Raw genomic sequence first — 13,768 nt, forward strand, 5'->3', positions numbered from 1 at the left:
TTAAAGTAACTTAAGGTTATAAAAAAATAATCAATAACATTTAAATTAAAATTTTTGGTGCTAATGTTAAATTACTCTGCGTATTTTATAAACATAAATTAAGGCATGATAATACATTGGATTAGTGGAATAGATATATTCAATCGAATTCGTTGTTAATTAAATGACCTAATTGATTAAGCCTAAACTGCCAGTTTTAATAAAAAAATGTGTTTACCACTGTATGTATTGATGTGTATAGTATAGTAAAAAGTTGCCAACTATCCAAAAAATAACGGGACAATCAACAATTGTTACCTTAGAAGGCATTACTTTAATATTTTAAGAATTTTAAATATTTTACCTCAAATTATGTCAAACCAGTTGACAACACTAAATTTTACCGGCACATTTAACTGCTCACTACACGCACAGCCGACCGTTTCTCAGCCATAGTCAATAGAAGGAAATAAAGTGCTATGGCTGTCTCCTACACCGTGTCCCGCGTTTTAAAACGGGCGTCTTCGTTCTTTTTTCAAAAAAGATACGAATCGACGATGGCCAGTTTAACGAAGGACGAAATTTTAATTTTACTACGACCACCTTTTACCAACTGGAGCAATATAATACGTGAAGCGGAGAAAGTGGTCGGATATTCCACTTCGTTTATGAATTTAAGATGTTTACTTAGCGATGAATTTGCTAATTTAGCGCTATATTTGCGGAAATTGGTAAGTTTTCTTTAATATCACATTTCTGTGCACCACACAAATATTTTAATCACTGCTTTATATTTGATATTTATTTGTTTATTTTTTATTAAAAATATTGAGTTTTCCGTGTCTACTGTCATAAGATAGAGTATAATTAGAAGGAGTGATAACTTTGTGATCAAAGATAATTTATTATTCCGCGAGATAATTTAAAATGAAATAAACCGCATTGGGTTTAGAAAAGTGACGAGGCAATCAAAGTGTGGTGATAAAAAAACGATGATACGGACACTTCTTTTTATAGATATTTGTTGCCGGAGACTCGTAATACCTATTTTATAAATTTTTAAGACACTAACATTTAATATGAAAATACTGTTTTTTGTTTTAATTACACAAATTTCGAAGCAGTCGTTGTTTCGAAATTTGTGTAATTAAATAACTGGTTACTCTAACTTTCCCTAATTTGGATTAGTTTGGTTGAAATTAAGTGAAAGAAACGAATCTGTTAACTCGAAATCTACATGGTACTAGTATGTCGCGCACTAGAGTGTTCAATTCCGGAGACAAATAGAGCATATAGTTAGGCATGCATATAGCAATAGTTAAGGCATGTCAAACTTCATTGATTACCACGTATTCTAAACTGGATCATAGTTAATTGAGAGAAATAAACAGTGTAATCGCATCTGTCTTTGCGCCCTAATTCTAGTCCTAGACAATAGACTACTTACCGAAACTTGTAGTTTTGGCATTTATAAACGCAAACGAAACACAGCGTAGAAAATTTTATTTCGTAACCTTCAGTAGCAACCTGTGCTATATGAGAAAGCTCTTTGTTTCGTCAATTTATGTTCTAATTAACTTATATTCGTTAGTGGCATATGTAGGTTATTAACAAACATATGCCACAGTCGAAGAATGTCCTGTGCTCTGTTGGGCATCTCCATAGATTTCCAATAGGACCAGTAGGAAGCGACCTTCACCCAGAGTCTTTCAACGATCTTAACAAGGTCGTTTGTTGATCTTGCCGGTGGACGTTCTAGGTCGAGTGCTGGTGCTTACTCTTTTCTTCAAAACTTTTAATCCCCAATGGTCATCCATTTTGTGCGTTGTATTGCCTGCCAATTTCAACTGGGCGATTGGAAGGGACACGGTTCGCTTGTGTTTGTCTATGAATCTATTCATATCTGATTACATTTCGTAGAGAGACACCGAACATAGCCCTCTCTATTGCTCCTTGAGCAACTGTGAGTTTGCCAATAAGGCCTGAATTGAAAGACCACGTATGAATATAAAATATTATTATTTTATTTTTTGGTCTACAAAACTTATGACCTAGTTAGCATAAAAGTAATGTTCGATAAATTATCACTGTTTATTGTTCATAACCTGGATATGTAAATTATGAATAAAGCGTAACATTTTCAATATGATTGGCCTAATTGTTTTTTATGGCTTATCTTCTACGGTATTTTGGAATGCAAAAAGGTTCTTAAGATTTTAATGTAATATTTAAAAAATATATGGATAAATATTATCCAAAAATATTTTACCAACAATAAATTTTCCATTTTCTCCCCCTATAAAAACAAAATCTAAAGAATTGCTTGTGTATAATTAGAGTTATTTATTATTTAATGTCATGAACTGAAAATGAAAATAGAAAGTTTTGTCTTAGTATCGACTGAAAACATATGCTTAAACATACTTTCACGCCATTTGTACCAGTCAGAGCGTTAACGGTGACATCGATATTGAACATAGAAACGGTGTTTATAAAGATAAAAAATATTATTTATATCCGACATAATATACGGCCCGCCGTGACTGTAGGCTTTCAAATGTATTTTTCTATTCTTATAGCTGCATCCTAAATACACACATAAATCAATTATTAACATTCAGGGTTTCTATTTACGTGTAAGAAAGTATTATTTGTGTATTGGATTTTTTTTATAATATACCGCATTTATTTAAATTTGTCATGCATTTCGTTGTACATACTTTTTTCTGACAAATTTTATTTTAACATGTATCTTTATTAAATATCATAAGGTGTAGTATTAGAGTCGTAAAAATATCTAGCACAACATTGATTTGGTGTATAAAAATAGATTTTCCATGAAAAGTTTGTAATAGAAATAAGTAAAGAGTAATATTTATGATGAATTGAGTCGTCCTACGTCTCAACCTTTACGATGAGATTTTGCGTGGGAGAGCTGTCGTGTTATAAGATTCTTATTAGCATTAGAAAGTGTCAAGATACAGGGCGTTTAGTAAATGTTTAGAGGACCCGAGAATCACAGTATACAGAATTTTATAATACTAAATGTTATCTAATATATACCTGAGCACTTTACATAAAAAGGTATGTAATATTAGCCTGGTGTTTTTCTTATACAAACTTTTTAGCATCCGTTTTAAGTCTTGCTGTGGGTACAACCTATAAAGACGGACTAGTGATCCACTGATATACAAAGAAATTGCTGCATACATAATCCATTATTTTTTTTCTGGTTTTAGAACAAGGTTACAGTACCTAGCTCACCTGTTATATCTAATGCTTAAAAAGTTATAATAACTTTATTCAATGCATGTAGCATATTATAGCTTAAAATAAGTTACTTATATTTTTCATTTAATCACTTAATTGCTACATATTTGCAGTATATAATTAACATATCTACACATTTTTCATAGCTTTTTAGTTTGTGTATGTTTGTCTCATTTATACCTACCTTTAATCCTGTTTGTAAATCATTTCTTATTCTACTATCAATAAGATATTCGGTCATTATGTAGATTATACTTTGACTTGTTGCCGAGTCACAGGGATGCGCAGGAGAATGACATTTATATTCATATAAATACTCAGAAAATCCGCCGCGAACCACGAGCACCTCAGTAAACACTGTTTCTTACTCTAGTTTTAAAAGTGTAAAGCGACCGTAGATGACAAAATAAAATATTTTTTTGTCAATGTCAAACTTAAAAGTCATTATGACAAAGAACCAGCAAATATGACAGGCAAAACATTTTTTTTGTAACAATACCAACATGTACAATATTGTACACTTGTAGAAAAATCGGACGCAATCGTAGATTATAGGCGACTTATTGCAAAAAAAATTGCTACTATAAAAAAATTAAATCAAGATAACTTACTTGAATGCAACCAACATTTACATGTTGATTGGTAGTAGATGTAAAAGCTTTAAAGGCGTGAATATTTAGCTCATGAGCTTTCAACTAATGTACAGTACCCTATCCAAATAAATATAATTTAATATCTGTACCTACAAGCTGAACCGCCTTAAATAATTTGTCTGTCGCATTACAATGGAAAAAAAAAATGTTACATATTTAAGAGTTCTATATATCAGACTTTGTACACGGTATAAACCGTGCTATAAAGCAGTATGTACAGTTCATTTGTCAGCAAATGAGCGTTACATTGACTTCAATCCTAAATGACTATAACGATTTTATATAATAATGCTATTTCTGCTTTGACTTTGACATTTGTTTCTTAAAACATATTACTACTTATTTACAATCATTCTGTGTATGTGTGGAAAATCATAATAAAATCCTCGTATATAAAATGCAATATGTGAAAATTATAAGTAAATTATTGCTGCATTTTAGTAAAAAAGATACCGAAACAACAATTAACTGAAAGTTTCTATTAAATTCAATGGAATGTTTTAGTTGGCAACAAATCTTAATATTACCTTAATGAATTTTGGTCTCATTATAAATATTGGAACAATCATATTATAAATCGTTTTATTTCAGGTCGGCAGCAATCACCTGGTCATGCAGACTGCAAAAAATGTACTATACGGGGATTCCAAGAATTTGCAACCGTGGGGTCTAATTATACTACTCTTATCAAAATCTGTCAAAACCTATGGCCCTCCTACACAAATCAAAGCGATAGATGAACATCAAAGGGTTTTAGCTGAGCTAATTGAATTAATGAGAACAGGACATTTGATTCATCGCGGTATCGTTAACGTCCCATTCGCGAAACGTTCAAAGAGCACGGAATCTACGATTTTTGGTAACAAAATTGCTATTCTTCTTGGAGACTACCTTTTGGTTACAGCTAATACAATGCTAGCAGGACTTAAGAACGCTGAAGTTCTTTATACTGTATCCTCGGGATTGAAAGATTTATCACAAGGAGAATTTTTCGGAGATAGAGACGAACAAAATATGCCTTTACCTGGAAAGCCCAAAGTTGCTAATGATGACTTTATTACTTTTGATACTACAACAATAGCTGCAGACGATGTACTAGGAAAATCGAGAAAAGAATGGACCGCCAGAACTATTTTCAATGGCGTGAGTTTGCTAGGAAGAGCTTGTCAATCAGCGATGCTCCTAGCTAATCAGACACGTGAGACTCAGACTTACGCTTATCATTTTGGATGCCACGTTGGTTTGGCGTGGCAAGCGGCCACTGAGTTACAAACATTGATGTCCGATAGTAAAGACCGATTTTGTCTAGCCAGTGCTCCTGTGCTCTTTGGTTTAGAAGACAATCCAGATTTGTACAAAGTAATAGATCAGGCAAAAAATGATGTCAACGATGTGGATTATGAAGACTTGAAGTTTAATATATTAAAAACGGACGCAGTCAACAAAACTAAAGTTTTGTACCAGGATCATGCAAAGAAAGCTACAGGTTATATTGAAAGTATTGGACAAAATGATTCTGTTGAAATGATAAAGAAATTGATAAACACGTTTTAAAATTTTTATATTTACAAATCAGTAAATTTTTGGGACGTACGTATATAATAAATTACACTATTTTTGACTTTGAATACATTATAATAAGGAATGTAGTTAAACAATATCTTAAATATTTAAGATATCTTTATACTTTTGTTTTAAGGAATCGTATGTACGCGTCGTGTTTATAATACTATATGTAACAATGTTATTTTAAGTAGCTCTAGTTTCTTATCATAACTGAAAAAAAATATTATAAGACTGAGATGTGAGCTTTGCATTGAAAGAATAAATACGCAGAATTTATTTATTAACGTTATAGTTTTATAATTTTAATTGAATAATTATTGTTCAATAAACATTTATTTAATGACTAATAGTTTTATTGATAAAGCTATTAGTAAATTTACTACATAAATTGAATGAGTACATATTATTATCATTAAATCCTCATAGACCTCACCCAAACATCGCAACGAAAACCGCTACCTAAACTCGCCACAATAATAATCCACGCCACCTCTATCAGTCTGTGGCCGCCACTTGAGAACCTTCCTGTTCCAACGTCAATCAGTTGCACGTGCGATGTACCACGCCCACTGCACACGAAGAATTCTTCGAGCTACGTTGGTGACCATAGTTTTTCTACGGATCTACTTATTTCTGATTCGATCTCGCAGCGAAGCTCCGAGAATAGTATACATCTCATAATATCCCTGAAATATTAAATTTGATAAAATTATACACAGTAGTTTTATTTGCAAGAATATATATTCGAACAAAAATGTTATTAGGAATCACAAAAATTCCTTGCGTTTGCGGCTAATACGGTTTCGTGTTTTTCGACTACTTTTCCTGATACAAAACCAGTTAAAACTGTTATTAATAAAATGTGCAATATTATATACTAATGACGTAAACATACAGACATCTATTTAAAAAAAAGAATCGAAACATACACAGTGTGGCATATCTAAGCGGTGATAGCAATTGAAATAAATATACCTACAGGTTCCAAAGAAAATATCGCTTCTATCAATGAACAGCAATCGTGTTGATGTGCAAGTAAAATAAGATGTGGTGTAACCTTTTGCAGCGCATATGCACTCTCTTTTATTTTATTTTACCTGCTCTTTCATATGCAATACTTAGCATTATATCTTTAAAATAAAATTACATTTACTATTAGCCTATTAGGAATTTCTTAAATAATAAATCGAATAAGCGCCATCTAGTATAAAGTAACAAAACGTTATGAACAAAAATAAATATACACATAGATGTCGCAAAAAATTATTAGAAATATTTTATCTAGTTAATATTTTTAGTCACTTCTCAGATAGTTAAAAAAAATTAAAAAAATAATGTTTTTCATAATAATTTTTAATTAACCTTCATAGAGTTTATTGCTACTTTTGCCACTCATCATAATCCTAATTTCAGCCGTAGGATGCCCACCGCTGGACATAGTTCTCCCCCGTAGATTTCCAATAGGACCGGCTGGAATCGGCATCCTGCCTCTTCCAACGATCTTAACAAGCCCATCTGGCCATCTAGTGGTTGGACGTCCTACGCTACGCTTACCGGTTCCTCGACTCTTTGCCATTTGCTTTCTGAAATTCCTGGAAGACAATTGTTGATCACACGAGCTCAAATTGAATTATTCTCGTTAATTTGTTTATTATTAAGTAGGTTTTTTTATAAAGGTTAAGTAATTTACATATCGCCTAAAGTTTGTAGTCCTAATTACAATAGATAGATGATACAATAGATGATAGATTACATATTATTTAATAGGAACGGATATTTAACATTTGGTTCAAAACTTACTCCTATTTTTTCTGATCTTTATGGCCAAAACGGCCAATAAGTTGAAATAATAATCTGTATTAGAAGCTGATTAATAATAATTATAAGCATTGAAATAATAAGTAAGTAATATTTTTTCTAAGTATCTAAAAATGAAATAAAATTTTAATTAATAAGTTATTAATAATTATTATAGTTATGCAATTTTAAATAAATAAAGAAGTATAAAATAAAAATCATCACCATTAATTCTACGAGCATTTTAATTTAAGCTTATGGAAATTAAGAATTTACTATTTTGCTCAATATTTTATACTATGTTATTATTTTCTACTTCGTGTAGTATATAAAATAAAATATTTTGGTCTTAAATTAATAATATTGTTTTATTTATATTAACCATTATTTGCTTCCGGTTTATTATTGTAGTGAGAACTTGTTAAAAAAACAACGATTAGGCAAATGATTTTAAATAAATTATGTTAAAAATAATTAAAAAGGCAGTAAATTTATTTATGTTATTTATAGCAGCTGACCGCTATTCGATGATTTTTTCAAATTTTATGAGTTTTTGGTTTTTATTTCCATGATACGATCATGGAAAATTATTTAAAAAACCATTAGTAGTGTAACCTTTGTATTTTTCAATCTATCTCGAATTTTTCCTTAAAATCGTAATATAGATATATTACGATTTTTATGACTCACATGAATATTCAGGAAAATTTCATTGAAATGTGCTTAATCGGCGTAGCAGTTTTCATGTTATGACTTATTAATAAAAATCGATAGTCTATTTATAAGACGTGTAATCGATATCTGAGAAGGGTGATAATAAAATAATATTAAAATTATTTGAATTAAATTGTTTTTATTTCAGGAAGCTTCACATTTTTGTGATATAATTGTCATCCATATTATTATCTAAATTATTATCAGAATTATAATTATTATTAAAATAAAAAAGATCTACGTCTACTTAAAACTAAATATAACAAAATATGATACGTCATTGAATAAATAAATAACATAAATAGGCGTGGTTATTTACCATTCACACTCTTGTGTAGGTGTATCCAGTGAAGATTACACTTTCATACAGATCACGCGCGACCACCTAGGCAATATTTAAATGCTTATTCTCCTATCATCATTTTATTATCCGCTAGACGTCCACTGGTGCACTATAGATTCCCAATATAACCAGATATAGTATAATGTAGTCTACATGGTCGACTTGCTTCTGTCCACTTTGTCCATGTCTCCAATGCATGCCCACAGAACTTAAGGCCTCTGCGGCTATTTGTTCTGCACTCTATGTGGTCTCATCATTCTTGCCGTAGAACATTCACAACTGGGTTTAGGCGTCACGTTTGTATTTCCAATAAGATCGATTAGAACCGATTCGAAACGGTTATCTGTACGTCTTATGGTTAGAGATCCTATATAGCGTTCTCCTGTCAGTAGTCTCTACTTCAGAATCTCAAAGATCTAGCTGATCTGTTCTGCGCGATATGTGCCTGCCCACTGATACATCAACTTGTCAATTCGCTGGGTTCGGCCGGTTACTTTCGTTTGTTTACGGATCTTTACAATTCCCGAATTGATTATAACGTATAATTGTAATTATTTTAATGTAGTGTTTGTAAATTCTGTTATTGAATTTATATTAAACAAACTTTAAGTAATTTTCCAAAAATAAATATATCAAATTATCATGGTCAAAACTAGACACGTATACAATATGAGTATGCTCGTGATCTGTATTTGTCAACACATATTAAATCTCCTAAAATATTTCAAAACAATTTCAAAATAGACACATTAATATTAAGAATGACACGACACTGTGTGTTGGTAGAAACTCTGTAATCTAAACATCTGTTATGTTATCTATACATAATCTACATCGTTTGAAAATCTGTGTCAAATAATCAAAGAGAATATTTTAATTAATATGTTTATTCACTAATTAATTTATAAATTATTAAAACTTAGTCGTAATCTAAACAGGCATCTATGTACTACGGTATAAATGTTTTGTTTAAAATATCAACAATATTTGATTTTATAAATGATATTATGTATTATTATGCAATAGAACGTAACAGGCCCCTCTCACAGATTTACAATAGGAACGCTTTAAAGCGGCCTGAGTGCAGCATCCTCCGATGACCTTAACATATTTTAAAGTTTAGTCCACCTTGAAGGGACATTTTATGCTGCGTTTGTCAGTCCGGGGTCTCTACTTCATAACCTTACGCGCTGCTTAGCCCGCCCACTGGTTCTTCAACAAGTCAATTCAGGCTTCGTCGGATAGTTTCATTTGCCAACGAATCTCTGGATACCTTTTGTCCTCGTAGGAAAATCCCGAGCACAGCGATCAACACGGTTCTACGAGTAACCGTGAGCCAATGAGATCCTGTACAGAGAAAACTTATGATCGTTGAAATATATTATTCCTTATAAATTGATTCACCAATAAAATTGTCCGATGCAAATGTATATAAAATGATTTTAATGTATTCATCAGGTTTATCCGCTTAGCGAGAAAGTAAAGTAGGGTTATAGTATGAAGATCAGTATATCAATATTTTTAAGGCTTCATCTTTCTTGGAAATGTAACTGTTTTATTTGTCACGGGATTTATTTTATTAAATGTAAATAAGGTAACCATTAGAAATATTTTTATTGAATATCTGTTATATAATAGACACGATAAAATTAACTAAATGATACTCGTGTGTTAAATAGTATAAAAAAATATTATTTTGGACTAACTGCGCGTTTTCTTTTACTAATGATTTTTTGAAGATTTTATCTTGAAATCGACCGGTAATCATCAGGTTTTAAACCTTAAAATATTTACGGAGAGTAATGTTTGGATAGCGACTTCGTGTTAAAATAAAAGAAACATTGTATAGAATTTAGTAATAGTGATATATATAAAAATATGTTAAAAATAAAAAATTGTCTCCAATAAAGGGCTGTCGCGTGACTCGCCGCTAGAAGAAAAGAATGAAGATCCGTATCAAAAATCGTCAATCCCTGTTCGCTTGGAACCTGCCTGAACACAGTAAACGCAAGAAAAATATCTGGTGGAACAGAAGTTCTTAACAATTTTATGTTGCTCGCTGTAATAAAAGTGAATAAAAAAGCGCGATTAAAATTAAAGACAGAAATGGCTCTGCCTTAGTATGTTCATAATGATTAGTCAATAAAGATGCTTTAAAGATTATTAAAAGCTAGTTTTTTTTTAAATTATTTTATCATTGTCATGGAAAATTATACCTGATCTTATTCTATATTTTCGTATGAATATTACGATAGTTTACGTCCATTTTACGTATATTTTCGTAAGTTTTTTGCTTTTTCATATCCCATCTAAAAATAGTTTTAACGGGTTACTTACCATTTAGCTGAAAAAAGAGAATATTCACTAAAATAAGTAATATTAATTATCGTCTTTTGTTATTAAATTTGTGGTGATTTTTTTAGTAATGCAGTCTTGTTTTATTTTTTTAATGTTTAAAATATGTTTCATTGATCGAAAATGCTTTTTAATAATCATTACGTAAAGTTGGCAAAAACATATCGTTAATTTCTTTGTATACAAGTTAACTTGCGCGGATCAATGGGAAGAATTGTTTAGATAGAAGCATTGATATACGCTACCTTAAAAATAAAAATAGATAAGAACTTGCGTAATAGTTCATTCAAATAAAAATATTACAAAATAGATACCAAATAGATAAAAAATTAAATAAACATTACGTTGTTTTAATATGTGTTATCAAATATGTGAGATAATGATCTACAATCTTTTGAAGTTCACCCGGAAAATCTATTAAAAGTATTTACGGCGAACATTTTTCTAGTTTGGTGTCCTCCAGCGATTTGTTTGCGCTTAGTACATAAGCGGAGCGGGTGCGGTACTTTGTTATATCGACTCTATATTTGGAATATAGGTTGGTCTTATTATCTTCCTCGGCTACTTTTTCTATTTCCTTTACTCTCTTTGTGGTAAGGGTCATACACAATGCTGCATATACAAACATTAATTGTATTTGGTTACAGAAATGCGTTACATCACCCAGTACAGCTTTTTTATTTAATATTTATAATCAGATTTGTTAATAAAACGTTGTTAATTCTGGAGCCACTGATTTTAGATAGGGTGTACAATATCTTAATTGACAGAAAACGATGTTTACATTCACCTTTTAAAGCTTTTATGCCTATAACCAATCACCCTTTATAGGTTTTTGTTAAAAGTTGGTGCCTTTAAGTGTTTCATACTTCAAGTAGATATTGTTCCAACAAACTTAACTTACATTACATGATATCCATTAAAATAAGCGAGGTAAAGTAATAATTTCTTTTTTGCTCATGTAAAATGTGAGGATTAGTATAATTCTTCTGGTTAATTTATTTACAAATCTATATTTATAATATGATAATTCATTTGTCATTGGGTAAATTTACGCTATACCCGCTTCAGCGCAGCAATGGAACCGAGGCCTGCTTGGTCCAACGACTAGTCTATTTATCTGTCGCGCACCAGCAACCCCTATATAAGCGTTACTCTACGCAACCGACTTCCAGTGTTAACCGAACGTCCTATATCTAAAGAATATATAAATCGAATATATAACTTCGAAAAATACCTCTTAATTATTTTTCCGCGAGTTTTGAAGATATTGAAGTACAGTAAGTTATTTTTTACTTAACCAACTTAATTTTTTTTCTTAACATACTTTGAATATTGCACAAGAAGAAAAAGAAATGAAAATCATTTTATATTTACTACTACAATCTAAAATTTAATTGTAAGAACAAATATTTTTTATTGTAAAATGAACTTAGTATGCGATTTCAATGTATTTACTTTTTTATTTGTATTAGCAAGTTTAAATAGGTACGATCTTCTTAAAAAAAAAACAAAAAATAAATTTAAAAAACTCAAGTTTTATTGACACACGGGAAATGTTTTATATATTAGCTAGTATAAATGTTTCAAATAACTGGGTACTAAAAATAAAACCTTCTTTTGGAATAATTAGGACTGCTTGATTCAAATTTTTAGACATTAAGCAAATTAGTTAACTTCACACTATGTAACACAATTTATTAACCTTTTTGCTAATAATTTATCGATGCTTTGTTAAAATGCATAAAGGGTAAATGGACGAACAGCCGAATAAATAGTTTGTCACTTAAAACAAAAAAAAATATTACTTTTTACTTTAGTGGTGTGAACGCCCTACTTGTGTTGATAGTTAGAAGAGTTGAAAGAATAAAAACTGAGCTTCGAAAAATCTTGACCTATATAACTGAATAAATACGGAAATGTTTTTTATATATTTATTGATAAAAAACATTGTTTTAATATTTATTTAAATAGATTTACATTTGTGCTACCTGGGAATATCATTAATAAATCACTATTATTTTATTAGTTTGGTGTTATATATGTAATAGTAAAGCAATAAAATAAATAATACATGTTAACTGTAGAAAAATTCCTAAACCAACTTACGTAAAGTCAACCTGAAGGACGATAAATCACAATATGTCAACGCACGGAACAAATTCAATTTATTTTTACAGATTAATCTGAAAGATTTGTCATTTTCTTTGATTTCTTATTGCTTCAATCAAAGATTATCTTCATTTACTTAATGTATTGAAGTATTTTTCACCTAATGTTTAAATTGCAATTATTAAATATAATTAATTTTTCTTTTACTTTGGATTGCTCAAGAAAGGATTTTGAATACTTTTTAAATTACACTTGAAGAAATACTTATATACGTTTGGAAATAGGGAAAAAAGCTTTGAAGCGGTGAACATATAAGTCATTTGCTGTCAATTAATATGAGGTAAACATTATATTTCAGAAATAGTAACTATCGTAATAATATAGTAAGAAAAATCTATTTTAAAATTCGGACATGCATATTAAAATTATTTAATGTTTACTATCCGTCCGCGCAAACTGTACAGCTGCAAGATCTTGACCAGTCGTGTTACAATAGAATAAATAAATTAATTTAATTTTTAGAGTCACTGCATCTTCATACATGGTGATTGGAAATAGGTGTAAAGTAGGTTTTTGTTAACAAATGAGGTACACATTTAACGCTTTTACATCTGTTTTTCTATTACCATGTATAGTACAATACTTGTTAAACAACCGCCTAATGTAAAAAAAAGAATATTTAGAAATTAAAACGTTAAAGATAGATTCCTCTACGTATTAATAATTATTTTACAGTACAGTGATTTTCGCGTATTTTAGGCGATATAGGGATATCAACTGTAAGTTTTTTTTTAACATATTGTGTGAATCATAGACAAAGTAAATGAATTTTAACGCAATTTTTGTTTATTTTTCATTCTATTTTACTCTTGTTTTTTGTTATATGTTTTAAGTTCGGTAAGCTTTTTTAAACTATTGAAGCCTCACAAAAACGTTTTTGTTTGTTAAATCGGTTACTGTATTTAATTAAAAATTTTCA

At 30.2% G+C, this 13,768-nt stretch overlaps 1 protein-coding gene across 1 annotated transcript; it reads left to right on the forward strand.

The window, feature by feature from the left end:
- The first annotated feature begins 458 nt into the window (after positions 1–458).
- LOC137923081 (all trans-polyprenyl-diphosphate synthase PDSS2-like) lies at positions 459–5,456 on the forward strand. Its single transcript, XM_068766212.1, has 2 exons — positions 459–710; positions 4,494–5,456. The coding sequence occupies exons 1-2, from the start codon at positions 459–461 to the stop codon at positions 5,454–5,456; spliced, it is 1,215 nt and encodes a 404-aa protein (XP_068622313.1).
- The last annotated feature ends 8,312 nt before the right edge of the window (positions 5,457–13,768 follow it).

This window comes from Battus philenor, unplaced genomic scaffold, assembly GCF_028537555.1.
Source record: "Battus philenor isolate CCGP_79_NKW_IND1 unplaced genomic scaffold, ilBatPhil1.0.hap1 SCAF_20, whole genome shotgun sequence".
NCBI classification, from domain to species: Eukaryota; Metazoa; Arthropoda; class Insecta; order Lepidoptera; family Papilionidae; genus Battus; species Battus philenor.

What these genes read in the sequence shown, in the direction of transcription:
- LOC137923081 (XM_068766212.1), top strand. Translation starts at nt 459, where the DNA reads ATGGCTGTCTCCTACACCGTGTCCCGCGTTTTAAAACGGGCGTCTTCG. An exon ending in CGCTATATTTGCGGAAATTG is followed by an intron (nt 711 to 4,493) that starts GTAAGTTTTCTT and finishes GTTTTATTTCAG; the next exon opens with GTCGGCAGCAATCACCTGGT.